Below are 15,103 nucleotides of genomic sequence, written 5' to 3'. Positions count from 1 at the left end.
TTTGATTGTGTCGAAGTTTGGATTGCATCATTTGAGATAAATATCATATTTGGCGAGTTATATTTCTGCACTTTTAATATCATATTGTCAAATGTACAAGTTCACAAACACTGTTTGGTGTTATTATTCTAACCGACTATAACTGTCATCATACATTGCAACATTTAAATTAATCCTTTTTGATATAAACTGTAGTCAATGGTCCCATAGAAAACCTGGGATTTAGGGTTGGCAACAAAATCATTATAGCCTACCTTATTAACATTTCAAATTGTTGAAAACGCAAATAAGGTAATTTGAAAAACAGTTAGTTGGAAATGTTTATGAACCATCGGATCGTTAAAAAAGTTACAGGGTTAAGTTGCATGCAAAGTATTTTGATAGCTATACTTACACAATTAGATGCGTTTAGGCTAGATGAATGCAAGGAGCTTCTACACAGTAGTTTCAAATGGAGGTTAATCTATTCTGGGACAGTTTCCCAAATATGGCCTCAATAAGCATAATCATATTGCAGGGGTTCAGATTTGCCATTCTGATCTCAAAGCGATTCATCCAAATAGATTGTTTAGATTGTGTGTGTGTGTGTGTGTGTGTGTGTGTGTGTGTGTGAGAGAGAGAGAGAGAGAGAGAGAGAGAGAGAGAGAGAGAGAGAGAGAGAGAGAGAGAGAGAGAGAGAGAGAGAGAGAGAGAGAGAGAGAGAGAGAGAGAGAGAGAGAGAGAGAGAGAGAGAGAGAGAGAGAGTGTGTCTATTTGGCCAAACATCCTATGAATGTCTCATACGGATTTGCCTATCTGTAAATAGGTCTAAATATCACTTACTGAAAAATGGAACCCGGATGATTTGAAGTCTCTGCACAGTGATTTTCTCAGCTTTCAGGCAATCAAAATGCCACCATTTAGTGTATTTGCCAGTTTTCATTATATAATACAAAAATAATTTAGACTATTTGATTCTGTGATAGACAAAGTATCCAGGATTTCTTTTGTTGCAGCACTCGGGGTGGCAACATCACCTCCTTGGTGTCAGATTTTATTCCTGGGGTCCCTTCATTGGACCAAAAATACCCCTGCCACCTATGCACTAGAACACCAATCACCCTGACAGCGCCACATGCTAGCTTATTGGCACATGGAGAGGAACCTGGATTACAGAGACTTATCATCATCGAGGTCTCCGTCTGTGGGGTCAAAACATAAACCGGACCAGTAAACTCTTAGGTTGGGTGTGGTCAGCTGGTGTCGTAGCTTAAGTCACATCATTTTGAATAAAATATGCTCGGGTAATGGGATTCACGCAAAATTAGAAATCACAGGCCACATGTATTTTATGGTTTTCTTTGTTCAGTGTGGACTCAATATTCAGGACCACGAGAAATAGATTCAATGTTCGAACACGCTCAAAGTCAGGGTTTGAACAGAGAGGGAATCCTTGTCCATGTGTTATGTGTGGCCTTCTAGTTTACCCTGGCTGTCTGCGCCCTCTCTTACTGTACTCACCACCATTCTCTAACTTGGTCGGTGATGTAATCAGCTGGTTCAGCTGTGTCGTATGAGTCCCTTGTTCTGTCTTGGCTGTGAGAGATGAATGGCGACCGCTCAGGCAGTATAAATGGACCAATAGATATTCTGGGTTAGGTGAATACTGCCCGGCAGCTGCAGTAAATTTAACTGGTGTTTATGCATTATGTAGTTATGTAGTTATCTAGTTAGCCAAGCTTTGTTAAAGCGTGCAGGATGTTGGCCTATATTCAGACAACTGGGCACAAATTACAATATTATTAATTGAATATTGAATATTATTAATTGAATATTGAATATTGAATATTACAATATTCTATAAAAATGAAGAAAAAATATAATAATACATTTACATAATATATAGTATCAGCATAAGAATGATAATAACACTATTATAAAATATTCATATTCTTTTCATAACAATTCCTAATTAGAAAATAAAATAATTCAGGTTAATTTAAATACGTATTTTGCTCCTTTACTCTTTGGCTTCTGAAACCAATCATTAACAGCAATACCATATGTCTCTTGCTTGATTATGATCTCACCTCTTAGATGTCTATTTATAGGCCACCATTACACGAGTATCTAACTCTCGTGAGTTGAAAAATGTCTGTGCCCAGCAACAGCAGCTCTGGGCAGCTCTAATAGCTGGACGTCACAGCTCTGGGCCTGGGATGTGTACAAGTCTGTTCCAAACCGAATACGTCTCATACAAAAGACTAAAACAGAAAAATATAATACAATTATATTCAAGACAATTTGAAATACGTCTATTTTTTGTTTATTGTTAAGATACCAATGTGATTGTCTCTTGTCTTGCAGGACATCACAGATTTCAACAGTTCAAGTTTTCCGAACAGACGACGCCCGAGATCTACAATGTCTTAGGAAAACCCCAGCAGCTTCCCGCACCAAGCCACTGCCCCTGTCTGCAGCGTGCACATCCCACCGCGACATTCGCCTGGACTTTGGCGACCTGTGTGCAAAGGGTTGAATTCGCATGAATGACTTGTTGCCGACCCCGGGGACCGTGATCTGTGCGTTGGCATCATGAACTCGGTGGAGAAGCGCCACTCGGGTCGGCGGAGCAGCGGCCACCGGAAGCACAGCGACGGCGGCTACAGCGACAGCTCCAGTGCCGGGTCGTTCCCGGACGAGACGGACCGCGAGGTCAGTAACCTGACGGACCGCGCCTTCAGGAGTCTGTGCATCGGAGACGAGGCCGTCTACAACGACTCAGACCTCTCGGCCGCCTCGCCCTCCGGGCGGACAGAGAGACAGCAGGCCTTCTGCCAGGGCGGCCGGGGCTGGAAGAGGGAGGACGCCAAGAGAGCGGCCCAGGAGCGCTACGGCCTGGAGTGGCTGCCTGGAGCCGAGAGCCAGGGGGACCCAGGTTGGGCGGGAACCCTGGACGGGAGGACGGGGGGGCGGGTGTCTGAAACGTTCCAGCATGCCCTCATGGATGGGTCACTTCACCAGAGGTCTCTGAACAGAGAGCCGGTGTCTCCTCTTAGCAACGGAGCGCCGGAGTTCAGCACCCAGGAGCGCCGCAGTCGCTCCAGAGTCTCCTCTCTCATCAAGGCCTTTAACTCCGACGGCGTCAGGGATGGAGGGAACGAGGGAAACTGGGATAGGTCGGCTCTGATGAGCATCCAGAGGGACGTTTCAGAGATTTCTACAGCCTATGGCCAAAACGTGAACAGCACCCCCTTCTCTCCCTCCGGCCCGTGTTCCTCACAGGCGAGCTTCTACTCCTCCCAGGTCGCCACGGCTCACCTCGACTCCTCCTCGTCCTCTTCCTTCATGAGGTCCTCCCACAGTCAGCACAGTGTGACCTCCCTGTACAGCTCCAGCGTCCCCAACGTCTTCATCCACAGCGAGTACAGCCCGTTCAGGGTGTGGCGGCGGACGCACGACCGCTACCCCTACCAGCACGGGGACGTCTCCGGGTACATGGACCGCTCGGGTTTCCAGACGTGGTACGAGACACCTCTGTACAAGGAGCTATCTCTAGGACCGGAAACACAGCGCGTGCCCATGCAGGAGCAGTGGGCCGCCGAGCCGCCCCCGAGGAAACCCCTGGAGCACGTGGCGCTGCCCCCGGCGCCGCGCTCCAGCTCGACGTCCACCGTGCTGCACACAGCCTCCGCCGTGCAGAAGCGCTGTGAGTCAGAGCTGGCCGAGTTCCACACCATGAGGAAACGGACGCAGAGCCTCGGGAACAACAAGCCCCCGTCCCAGCGGCCCTCCACCGTCTCCCCCACCACCGAGATGCGGCGGCGGGGGCGGGCCACCACTCTGAACTCCATCACCGACCTGCAGCAGAAGTTCAGAACGATGACCTCGGAGCGCGGCGTCACAGCGGAGGTGATGGGGGATCCGCACGGTGCGCTCCCCGGAAACGATGGCTTCATTCAATTCGCGAACTGCAACAGCGCCACCGCTGTGGCGGGGGCAGCGGTTGTCGGCAGTAACGCATACCCCGCTCCCTTCAGCGCAGGCCAGTCACACACACTGGGTGTCTGCGCCCCCCAAGAGGTGAGGGCATCAGAGGTCAATCAGTGTGCCCTCTCCCCCCCCGCCATGGAACATGCCCCAGTGCGGGCAGAGAGCCGCGGAGCGACGCCCGACGTCAGGCTGTCGGGCTACAAAGCCAGGGCCACGAGCCTCCTCTTCAACCTCAGGGACAACAGGAAGAGCGTGAAGAGCACATACAGCCCTCCTAAGTTCATAGGTCTGGAGAACTGTGACAGGAACAAGCAGGTTATCAAGAAGGACGGCATGGAGCCCAGGGACACGGTTATAGACATACCCGAGTTCCAGGATTCAGACCTTCCCCAGGTGGTGATGCAGCAGGGACCCAGTGTGGACCCACACACCCCCTCACACCCTCCGTTAACAGGCTATCATAGTCCTGGGGTAACGGCATTCAATCCCCATCTCCCCGCAGCGTACCAGGTCCAACGGAAGGACTACGTTTCCGGGGATTACCTGAAGCCTCTCACACAAAGTGAGATGTTTCATCACGCTGGAGTCAATAGTTACTCTCAGGACGAGCACACAAGCACTCCGCTCGCTCATGGACATGTTCAGCAGCAAGAATGCGTCCCGTCATTTGCTAACAAAATGCATGCAAACAATATGAGTAAGACCGCAACTTCAGTAGGCCACCAATACCGACAGGAAAAAGACAATCAATCAGGCATCTCTAATACGATAAGCATGGCTGCCTCTCCCCAACCAGATGCTATTTACTCAGCAACAGAGGAGCCTAGATTACATGTTGATTATACAAATCAAACAGCATATCAAATGAAAACGGCAAGTGCTAAGCAGTATTTGAAAGAATCAACGCGGGGAGATCTGACTCATGTCGATAGATATGAGCAAGTGAAAGACAACAAATACGCTTTCAGTGACCTGTCCTCAACAGACAGCTGGACACACCAGTGTCAGGAAAAAGAGACTCCCTATGTGATGGACAAATTGAACGTTCAATTGCCAACAGAAGCCCCTCCCTTGACAGAAAATGACCCAAATGCACAATTTTACCCAGAAATGGATATGTTGACAGATATGTTACTTTTACCACCACCGGAATATGGATCTAGCGAAGATTGGAATATGAGTAGCACTAAAACGCAAGACAACTTGGAGTTTGATGAGAGCAAAGCCGAGGGATTCCCTGTTTATCCACAAAAGGATGGCTTGCATCCTCCTTATCACACATCGGTGAACCCTTACCTTTCAAACCAGACAAACCAAGTGCAGCAATATACTGCATGTAGTACTCAGTCTACACCTGGAGATGCTGCAGCCAATGAAAAACAGCCCAGTAGAACATTACAGGAATATCGAGTTCACAATCAGCAAGATGGAATAAAGGAAATCCAGTCAACTGAAAAATACCCTCAAATTAGGGGTACAGAGCAAGAACACACAAAGCAAAAGTCATATGGTGCTGATGGCCATGACAACTACATGTTCACGCAGGAATCTTCTCAGATACAAAAGGATATTGAAGTGCTTGAGACGACGAACAAACTCAGGGATCCACAAGATGCCGTAAAACAGCAGTGTGAGCTCAATTTGAAGGAAAAAACATTAACAGCTAACCAAATGCAAAGTATGGCCAAACCACAGTTTTCGAAAAATCAAGATCGAGAAATACAACTTGTTGATGTCAAAGAAAAAGCAAAGGGGAAAATAAACGAAAAACATATTCAAACAGAGTTGTCTAAACAACTAGAATGGGCTCAAACATTGCAGACAAAATTAGAATCGTTCAGAGCAGGGTTGACCGAGGAGCTGGTAACACACAGAGCCACAGAAGGCCCAACAGAACCGACTACAGAACCAGTCTTGGTAGAGGGTCAGCCACATGGAGAGGAAACCATAACGGACAAGGTACACGTTGTGCAAAGTAAAGATGTAAACATTACAGAGCAAGAGGACAAGCAGGTCAGAGCACACCCAGCAGAAGTAGACCAGGGAATGAAATCACAACGAAACAAAGACGATCGTTCAACGGCGGAGCTGAAAGAGAGGTCAACGGCTGAGGAGGACGAGGTTGAGGTAGCCCAAAAAGAATGTATTGAAACAATAAGAATCAGCCCCGATGGAAAAGCAAAGGGAGAGGTGCTAGCTGGGAGAGAACCGGGAGCAGAACAAGCTAAAGAAGGGCAGGAACCAGCAGGGACAATTCCAGCCGGAGTTCTCAAAATGAAACAGTCGGAACAAGTTCAAACAGTCAGCGGGGCCCCAGTTGAACCTATAAAAGCGCAGCTTAGCAAAACAGGAATAGAAAAAGCAAAGCTGCCTAAAATGGATGAAACAAAAGCTGTCTACATTAAAATTGACGATGACATTAATGTGAAAGGCAAGGATGAGCTACTTAGAGCAGAGAAGATCAATGCAGATCCACCTAAAGTGGAAAAGGTCAAAGATCCATTTAGAACAAATCCGGCACCGGCAGAACACGCCAAAGTGAAAATAGAGAAGGCCAAAGAAGAACCGAACAAAGTAGTGACAGCAGAGGATGAGCCGCCCAGCACAGAGCAAGGCCGGGCGAGGATGGAACATGCAAAAATAGAACATGCAAAAGAAAAACGAGAACACGCAAAAGCACTATCTGAGAAAAGGATGGAGCATTCTGTTGAATCACTATTGATAAGAAAGGCAGAAAAGGATAAGCTCAAACAGGAGCCAGGCCGGATGGAGAAGGTTAAGACGGAGCTAGCCAAAGCCAGAGCTGAGTTAGCCGAATTTAAGGAGAAAATGAAAGAGGAGCAAAAAGTAAAACAGACCAATGCCATCGTGTCAAAGGAAGTCGACAAAAACATTCTCCAGAAGGAAAAACACCCGCCCCCATACCAACCAACCGAGGAGACACCTGTCATAGTTCTGGTTGATGAGTATGAACGTGTGAGGGAGAAATATGGTTTCAGTGAAACAGCTTTAGCCAATAAAAACCTGGCCAGTGCCAACGATGTCGCCTCCCCAAGCCAGGACATGGAAATGTCACGACCGCATAGTGCTAAAGGTGAAGAGGCATCAGGTATCAGCAAACCAAGGGATGCAGAGAATCCCCAGATTGCCACTGAGGACGAGGCCAAGAGACCAAACGCTAAAGGCGAGGAATTCAGGGAGAACCGATATGTTTACAGTGAAACCTCCAAAGAGTTTAAATTAACAAGCCCATATGATTCTTCTTCTTCACTTGTAACTCAACAAATGGATAGGGAAATAGGTGTTGTTAAAAACACGAAGGACAAGGTGTTAAATACCAAACCAGGGCCTGTGAGTGCCAACATAGACGTTTCGCAGCCAGGAGGATCCAACATTAATCCAACTAAATCTCACATGAACATGAACACACATGAGAGACAACTAAATCCAAATAAATATTCACATTCAACTCCTTCACGGACTTTGAGCCATAAAGAGAGGACCCAGACCAAGCAGGAAATACTGACGTCTAAGATAAAAGCTCATGCTGAAAAGGAGATTTCGGCGATAAAGGAAAAGCATTTCGCAAGTGGAAAGAGTGTACAGCAGAGGCTGCCATCGCAAGAGGTCACTAAGCCGCTTGACAAAAATATCCCTCACAGCATTGCACCAAGGGAAAAGCATGCTACAGCACCATTGAAAACCTCTATCCCCGACAGTGAAACCACACCACCTGTAATGCCCTCAAATGCAACACAAAAGCAAGAACCTTTAAAACGTGTTCAAGACACTGTTGTACCGCAACCCATGGCATTAAAAGAAACAAAAAATATCAATAACAGAAATGAAGAATTGAAGGCGAGAGAGAAGAAATCTGCAACAAAGGCAACATCTCAGATCAAGGAGGAGAATCCTATCAGCCTTGGAAAAGAAGAAGTGATGAATGTAAACGTTATCCATCAGGCCGCCGAGGACGTCACCACACCTCAGAAGACCAAAGCACATCCACCACCATCAAAGCCGGAAGAAAGTCCTCAAAATGAGACTCCTCAAAGCTCAGACGCAGCGATAGGGGAAACACTACAACGTCCTGAAGGGGCACCGATGGTAAAACTTGGGTTCGGTCAGGATGAGGCCCCAGCCAATGACGACAGTTTGCAGATCATGGGAATAATGGTTACTGTTAGAGCAAAAGCTGAAACAGTGGGCACTAACGATGAAGATGGAGGTGCTATAAAGGAAGCCCGAGAGAAAGCAAAGATTGATTCTGAAATTAATGATGACATTAAACCGCCTGGCATCCTGTGTCTGGAAACAACAAAAGAAAATATTGCACAAGATGTTTCTAACGGTAGAGCAGAGGAGCAAAAACAATTTGTACACGCATCTCAGCCCACTGTCGGAATGCAGTACACTAAAGTGGGTGCAAAGAACCACCCTGAAAATGAACCAGGAGAAACAACAGATCATCTGGAAAACAAGATGGCTGACCTCACTTATAAAAGGCTGACTGCACAAAAAGAAAGCTCTTTAATGAGAAAAACATCGCACAGTCACGCTGTCCATCGAGGAGACCCTGTGGCCGATAAAGAGAATTCCTCTACAAGTATGAAACCTGCTCCTAATAAACCAGGGAAAACTCAACCCATCCTCTTCAAGCAGGGGAAAATAACTGAAAAGGCAAAGATCTACACAAATAAAAATAGCAGTGAGGTGAAAAGCAACGTCAAAGGTAATGTTGAAGTGGGCAATGATCCCTCACTGGCAAAAGCAATGGAAATAGGGTTTGACTCCCAAACGTCTTCTTTGAAAAGTGACATCAAGAGTTCCAAAATGCAGAGCCACCCAGCATCAGAAAAATACAAAATGGCCGATCCTATCCCTTTAACGAAAACTGACAAAGTACAAGATGGAGGAACTGTGCCCCTCCTGGTAGACGAGAGAACACACCCATCCCTACCGGAAGCAGAACCTCAGAACAAAAACAGCACCTCTCCTGAATTAAAAGGACCCGAAAATGTGCATATATCTATAGGTCAGCAAGGTGCAAGGACACCTAGTGAAGAGAATCATCAAGAAGATGGAAATGTGCACATAGGCTGTATTGCTGTTCGAGTAGTGCAAGGGGTAATTGTACAAGACGACAAAGAGAAAGCAGGCAAGGAAGTAGTTGCAATTCAAAGTCTTGCTGAAACAATGAACACAGAAAGAAACAGGGACGGAGCCCTACCCTTAACACCAGCAATCAAACCGTCTGCTGAAAACGTTGTCCACCAAGTCCAACACATGGGATCCACTAACCAGAGCCGCAAGGTCACCGACAGCAGTGAGGCAAAACGCGATGAAGATGAACAATCTAAGATGGCTTCAGCCAAAGCAGTGGGTGAAAGCAATACCACGGTCCAGGCAACAAAGGAAGAGTATTTCCAGTTTCAGGGGGTAACAGAAAGAAGCCAGGAACCAGATGACGCTATGCTAGACAGCACAGGTGTGCCAGGTTTGCCCAAGGAACACACAGAAGAATTAAGTGAAACGAGAACGTCTACAAGTGGAGATGTTACCGGTTTGCAATCGGACAAAACTTCTGTGAAAACAGAACCGTCCTCGCAGCCGAAAGCAGAGCAAGTGACAAATGAAGATAAGGTTTTGGACAACACCAGCAAGACCACTATGGAATCTGATTCAGCAGCCTCTGAAAATATGAGTCAAAGTGATAAAAGTGGGCAAGATACAAAGAACAGCCGTCTATTCCCAGAGAGACAAAGCAATCAAAGGTTACATAATACAGAGACCGGGCAGGACGTTCCGATTTTAAAACAGGCCACGCAGAATACATTTCATGCATCAGGAAAGGAAAAGCAGAGTGTAAGGGATTCTCATTCAACCAGGAATAATAGAGTAAGTGCATCCAAGGACCAGCCTTATGACAAACAAGAAGCCAAATCCAAACCTAGGGCCTCCACAATACCAGAGATTTCGGCTATTGCGGACTACGCCAGATTGAAAGTGATCGCTGCAGAAGACGAGCCAGATACAATACAGGAATTCCCTCCGAACAAAAAGGAAGGCTTTTTCCCCATGATACAGTCTCGACACAGCAGGCGCCCAGTCTTCACTGCAGAGACACCAGAGCGAAAGACGGTGAGTAAGAAGACAGTGTTGAGGGAGCCAGAACCAAGCCTCAAAGTGGAAAAGGAGCCCAAACATCTAGTGTTTTCAACCATGGAGCAAGACCACAAAAGGACTGGAATGTTCAAACTGAGAGAAAAAGAAAATGTGCTTTCAGATGTCAAAACAAAAGACAAGGCAGATGATGATAAAATGCGTACACAAGATCCTACAGGGACTCCCCAGGCAGGGTCTGAAGACTTCCAGTATTGGTCACGGGACACGGCCAAACCTGCAGGTCCAACGTTGAGTTCCTCTGCCAATATCAACCAAACAAATACATCTTTATCACAGCACTCGGCTCAGCCTGACAACTCCACCACGACCGAAAGACCCCAAGGTGGTGAGGTATTTACTGAACCAAGGACAGGGCCACAGGTGGATCACAATTCACATCAACAAGCCATGTTTGGGAAAATGTTCAACAAAGGCAAGAACAGAGGGGACAGAAGCAATGCAATAGTGAGCGAGGCAAAATCCAAAGAGAATGAGGAGGCAATGGCAGCCAAACAGAGACAGGAAAATAAAATCATTCAACAGATTAACGAGGAGAGGAGAGCTACTCTGGAGACCCAGAAAAGAGAAGCGAGGAGAGCCAGAGAGAGAGAGGCCAGAGCTGCTAGGATCGAGGAGGATAGGAGGGAAACCCAGAGAGAAGCAGAAAGAATGGCAGAGGAGGAAAGGAGGGAGACCCAGAGAGAAGCAGAAAGAATGGCAGAGGAGGAAAGGAGGGAGACCCAGAGAGAAGCAGAAAGAATGGCAGAGGAGGAAAGGAGGGAGACCCAGAGAGAAGCAGAAAGAATGGCAGAGGAGGAAAGGAGGGAGACCCAGAGAGAAGCAGAAAGAGTAGCAGAGGAGGAAAGGAGGGAGACCCAGAGAGAAGCAGATAGAGTAGCAGACGAAGAAAGGATGGCACAGCTGCTCAAAGAGAAAGCTGCTCAGGAGGAGATGGAGAAGAAAAGAGAGGAGGAGACTAGAGTGGTTGAGGAGGAGGGGAGGAAGAAAAGGAGAGAAGAAGAAAGGAGGAAGAAGGAGACGGAAGAGAGGATCGCCGCCCAGATCCAGGAGGAGATGAGGAGGGCCAAACAGCGGGAGGAGGAGAGACGCGCGCTTGAGGAAGAGGCACGAGTAGCAAAGGAGGTGGAGGACAAGAGGAGGGACAGGCGGCGAGAGGAGGACAGAAGAGTGGCTCAGATACAGGAGGAGCGGAGGGCCTCTCAGGTAGAGGAGCAGAGGAGAGAGAGGGAGGAGCAGAGGAGAGAGAGGGAGGAGCAGAGGAGAGAGAGGGAGGAGGAGAGGAGAGAGAGGGAGGAGGAGATGGCCCGAGCAGAGGAAGAGAGGAGGGCGAAACACCGAGAGATAGAACAGAGGATAAAGGAGCACGAGGAAAGGAGAGCTGCCAAGCTGGAGGAGGACAGAATGAACAGAAAGCAAGAAGAGGCTCACAGGCAGCAGGAAAGACGAGGAGAAACCAGAGAGGAGGGAGAGCTGCCTGCTCCGATGGAGGAGCGGGAGGGACAACAGGTGGGGACGGAGGGAGCACCACCTTCTCCACGGATGGAGGCGAGGAGAGCAGCTCCGTTGATGGACGCTCTGCAGTACTACGCCATCAGCTCCTCGGCAAACTCCAAGGAGAAACAACCGCTCTCCCCCGTGTCCCCCCGGAGACGAGGGGAGCCCACCAAGCAGGGGTCCACCCCGGACGAGTCTCTCAGTAGTCCTCCAGCCCCGTCCTCTCCGGCTCCGGTTCCCCCCCGCTCCACGGCCTCGTCCCCCGCCCCGGGACCCAAGCCCACCATGTTCAGGGTGAAGGACAACACCCTGAGGGCGTCCTCGCTGACCAAGTCGGTCAAGCCGCGCCTGCACAAGAGCTTCGGCGAGGACTTCAGGGTGGGCTCCCCGCTGGCCGAGCGCAGGGGGCCGGACAGAGCCGAGGAGGAGCGGGACGGAGCGAGACGCAGCGCTGGAACCCCCGTCCACCAAGACACCGTCAGCAGGTCCTACAGACCGCCCAGTGTGAAGGAGTCAATGGCGCCGCCGTCGGAGCCGGAGCCCCGCGCCGCTCGGGCAGATCACCGGCCCTACTCCCGGAGGAGCACGGCCCCGGACGAGGACGACTCTCGCTCCTGCGTCAGTAACGTGTCCGAGGACGTGGAGAGCTTCGCCACCAGTGTGGGGGACATGTCTGATTTCAGGGGCTTCTGCGACTACGACAGGCCCGAGTCGGCGTGCAGCTTCAGCAGCGACGTGTCCCGCTCCCTGGGGAAGCCTCCGTCTGTGCCGCCCAAGAGCGACAAGGCGCTGAGGCGGGCGCTACGGCTCACCACGCGCAGGATGAAGAAGGGCTTGATGAAGACGCCTGAGGAGGCCCCGGCCCCAGAGGAGGACCCCCTCCGCTCAGCCCGTAGTTCCTCCTCCAGCGCCAGTGAGCTCCGGTCCTCCTACCACCACGCCCGGGCTTCTCCTCACTTCTCTGCTCCTTTCTCCCTCCCCCACGCCCCGCCACCGGCCTCTAGCACGCCCTCCTCCTACGCCGAAACGCCCGCCGCTTACCGCTACTCCCACGCCTCGCCGCACGCCACTGGCTCCATCAGCACCCCTCACGCCGCTGGCTCCATCAGCACCCCTCACGCCGCTGGCTCCAACAGCACCCCTCACGCCGCTGGCTCCATCAGCACCCCTCACGCCGCTGGCTCCATCAGCACCCCTCACGCCGCTGGCCCCGTCCACTCCCCTCACGCTACCCTCCCTGTCTCCACCCCATTCGCCTCCGCTCACACCAGCGCCGCCACCCCGCATGTCAGCGCCCCTGCGTACCCCCCAGTGGCCTCCCCTCGCCGCGCCCCCGCCGCCCCTCCCCCCGTGGCCCCTAAACCCATGGCTAGTACCCCCTCTTCCCCTGTTCTCCGCAGGCGCGCGGTGGTGACCCCGGTGAGGCAGTACCACGTGGAGCCCGGCTACGCCCCGTCCTACCCGCTCACCCAGCCCAAGGTGCTGCAGGACCCGGGCTCCGGCCAGTACTACGTGGTGGAGATGCCCGTCGAGGTCCAGACCAAGACCTTCTTCGACCCCGAGACGGGCAAGTACGTCCAGCTGAACGTGCGTCAGTCGGCCCGGGGGGGCTTCCAGGCCCCGGCCCAGCACGCGGCCTATCAGCAGCCTCGGATCGCCCAGCCGCAGATGCACGTCCAGGCGCTGCCGCAGGCGTACCCCCAGGTGGCCACGCCCGGGAAGTCCTTTGTGGTGTACCCGGGGTACCCCCCGGGGCGGCAGGCCGTGCCCGTGTCCACGCTGCCCCCCCAGAGGTCGTACTCGGGGATGTCTCTCCCTGAGACCCTGCCCCCCCCGGGGCAGTCCGCCAGGGGGGGGCAGAACGATAGCTACCATGGGTACAACGCGGAGGAAACTCCTTATATGGACACGGCCTATGAGACGGACACGATATGTGACACAAACAAAGTCCACCGTGGGGGCTACGAGAAGCAACCCGAGACGCGCACAGACAGCCGTCTCCAGGGGGGGTCCGTCAGCTACGAGAACGATACGATACCGGCCCGGTCCAGCCAAGAACAGCGTGACATCATAGCCATGAGTGAGCTGGAGGACTTCATGGATGTGTCTGATTGGTGAGAGGAGGCAATAGACAGGCTAGGTTGCGGGGGGGTTAACTTTGTTTAAAGGAGAAAGAGTTATTAAAATATATAAAACATAAAGTATTTTTCAAATAGAGTAGTATACACAGCACCTTCACCACGGCTGAACAAATATAAAGATATATGCTAAAATATTTAAGAGTAAGTAAAACACATACGAGTATGTATTTTGAATAAATATTTGATTTGTCATATGGTTTTATATGTGACATCTGTAGTTGCAAAGGGCCTCTTTGATTGTTTCTCTTTTACTTTGAATGAAAGGTCCCGTAAACCGTCAAACTGCTGCTGTTATACAGTTTGGATGGCTAAAGTGTATAAATTGTGTTACAGAAATGTTTACCATTCCATTTGATTTCTTTTTTTTGTGTTTGTGTTCCACTTGAGACACTCAGCATTTCTCTCATACATACGAACACGGTGTGTCGACGCCCCCGAGAACAAGTCTGTCGTGAAACCACCGCGGACAAATGGGATGTAATCTGTGTACAGTGTTCACTCAGAAGGATAGTCACGGGCACAGCGCTCCTAGACCCTGACCGGGGCTTTAATGACCTGCTCCTGTAGGTACATGTGCTCCGTCATCGCCGACCGTCTGATCTGGTGTCACGTTCAGATGCAGGCGTTGTGCTGAACGCCTTGTGAAACCATCGCAGACGCGCAGAGGCGCCGGATGGTTTGCTTCTTCAGTCGAGACGACACGGTGATGAAAGGAGTTAATCAAGGCTGTTTTAATGTTTCATTTCACAAAGATATTGTCTGTTTCTCAAGCGGGAGTCGTCTGAGGTGCTTCGGCCGTGCGGTGGAACAGTGTAGATTGACGTTTGTAGGCAAAACAATTAAGCCCCCCCCCCCTTTTCAGCAAATGCTGTATGTGCACCTTAAAAATAAAGGTTAAAAATAAACAAAATACTTTAAAAGATTAATCTTTTCATGTCTCTTTGCATTATTGTTCTTTGTGTATCCGTCTTTATCTGACAACAAAGATGGGTGAAAATAGTTGGAATAAGGTTTTTGCTGTTTGTATACAGTGAAATATATTATCTGACTTGAGTGTGTGTGTGTGTGTGTGTGTGTTTGTTTGTGTGCACGTGCAAGCGCGTGTGTGCCCTGCTGTTAGAACTAATCCAAATGAAATTAAAATCTAGGACCCCTCAGAGGTCTACCGGTAGATCTGATGAAATTTCCAGCGCTTTCTCTTAATTTCCTCTGCTTCTCAAGTGCGGATCAAAAGCCCACGACTGTCATTGTGAATTACTTCAACGCTCCCAAGTTTCACAGCACACTTTAATTGTTTCCTTCTCAGAAGC

At 49.9% G+C, this 15,103-nt stretch overlaps 1 protein-coding gene across 1 annotated transcript in view; it reads left to right on the top strand.

Annotated features, from left to right (window-relative positions):
- c15h10orf71 (chromosome 15 C10orf71 homolog) overlaps nt 1–14,719 on the top strand; it is a 15,542-nt gene extending 823 nt beyond the window's left edge. Inside the window, exon 2 of the mRNA XM_030379565.1 lies at nt 2,347–14,719. Coding sequence (XP_030235425.1) covers nt 2,575–13,770 — 11,196 coding nt within the window. The 5' untranslated portion in view covers nt 2,347–2,574 and the 3' untranslated portion in view covers nt 13,771–14,719. The remainder of the gene's footprint in view (nt 1–2,346) is intronic.
- The last annotated feature ends 384 nt before the right edge of the window (nt 14,720–15,103 follow it).

This window comes from Gadus morhua, chromosome 15 (assembly GCF_902167405.1).
Source record: "Gadus morhua chromosome 15, gadMor3.0, whole genome shotgun sequence".
Classification (NCBI taxonomy): Eukaryota; Metazoa; Chordata; class Actinopteri; order Gadiformes; family Gadidae; genus Gadus; species Gadus morhua.
This window is presented reverse-complemented; position numbering and strand designations above follow the sequence as displayed.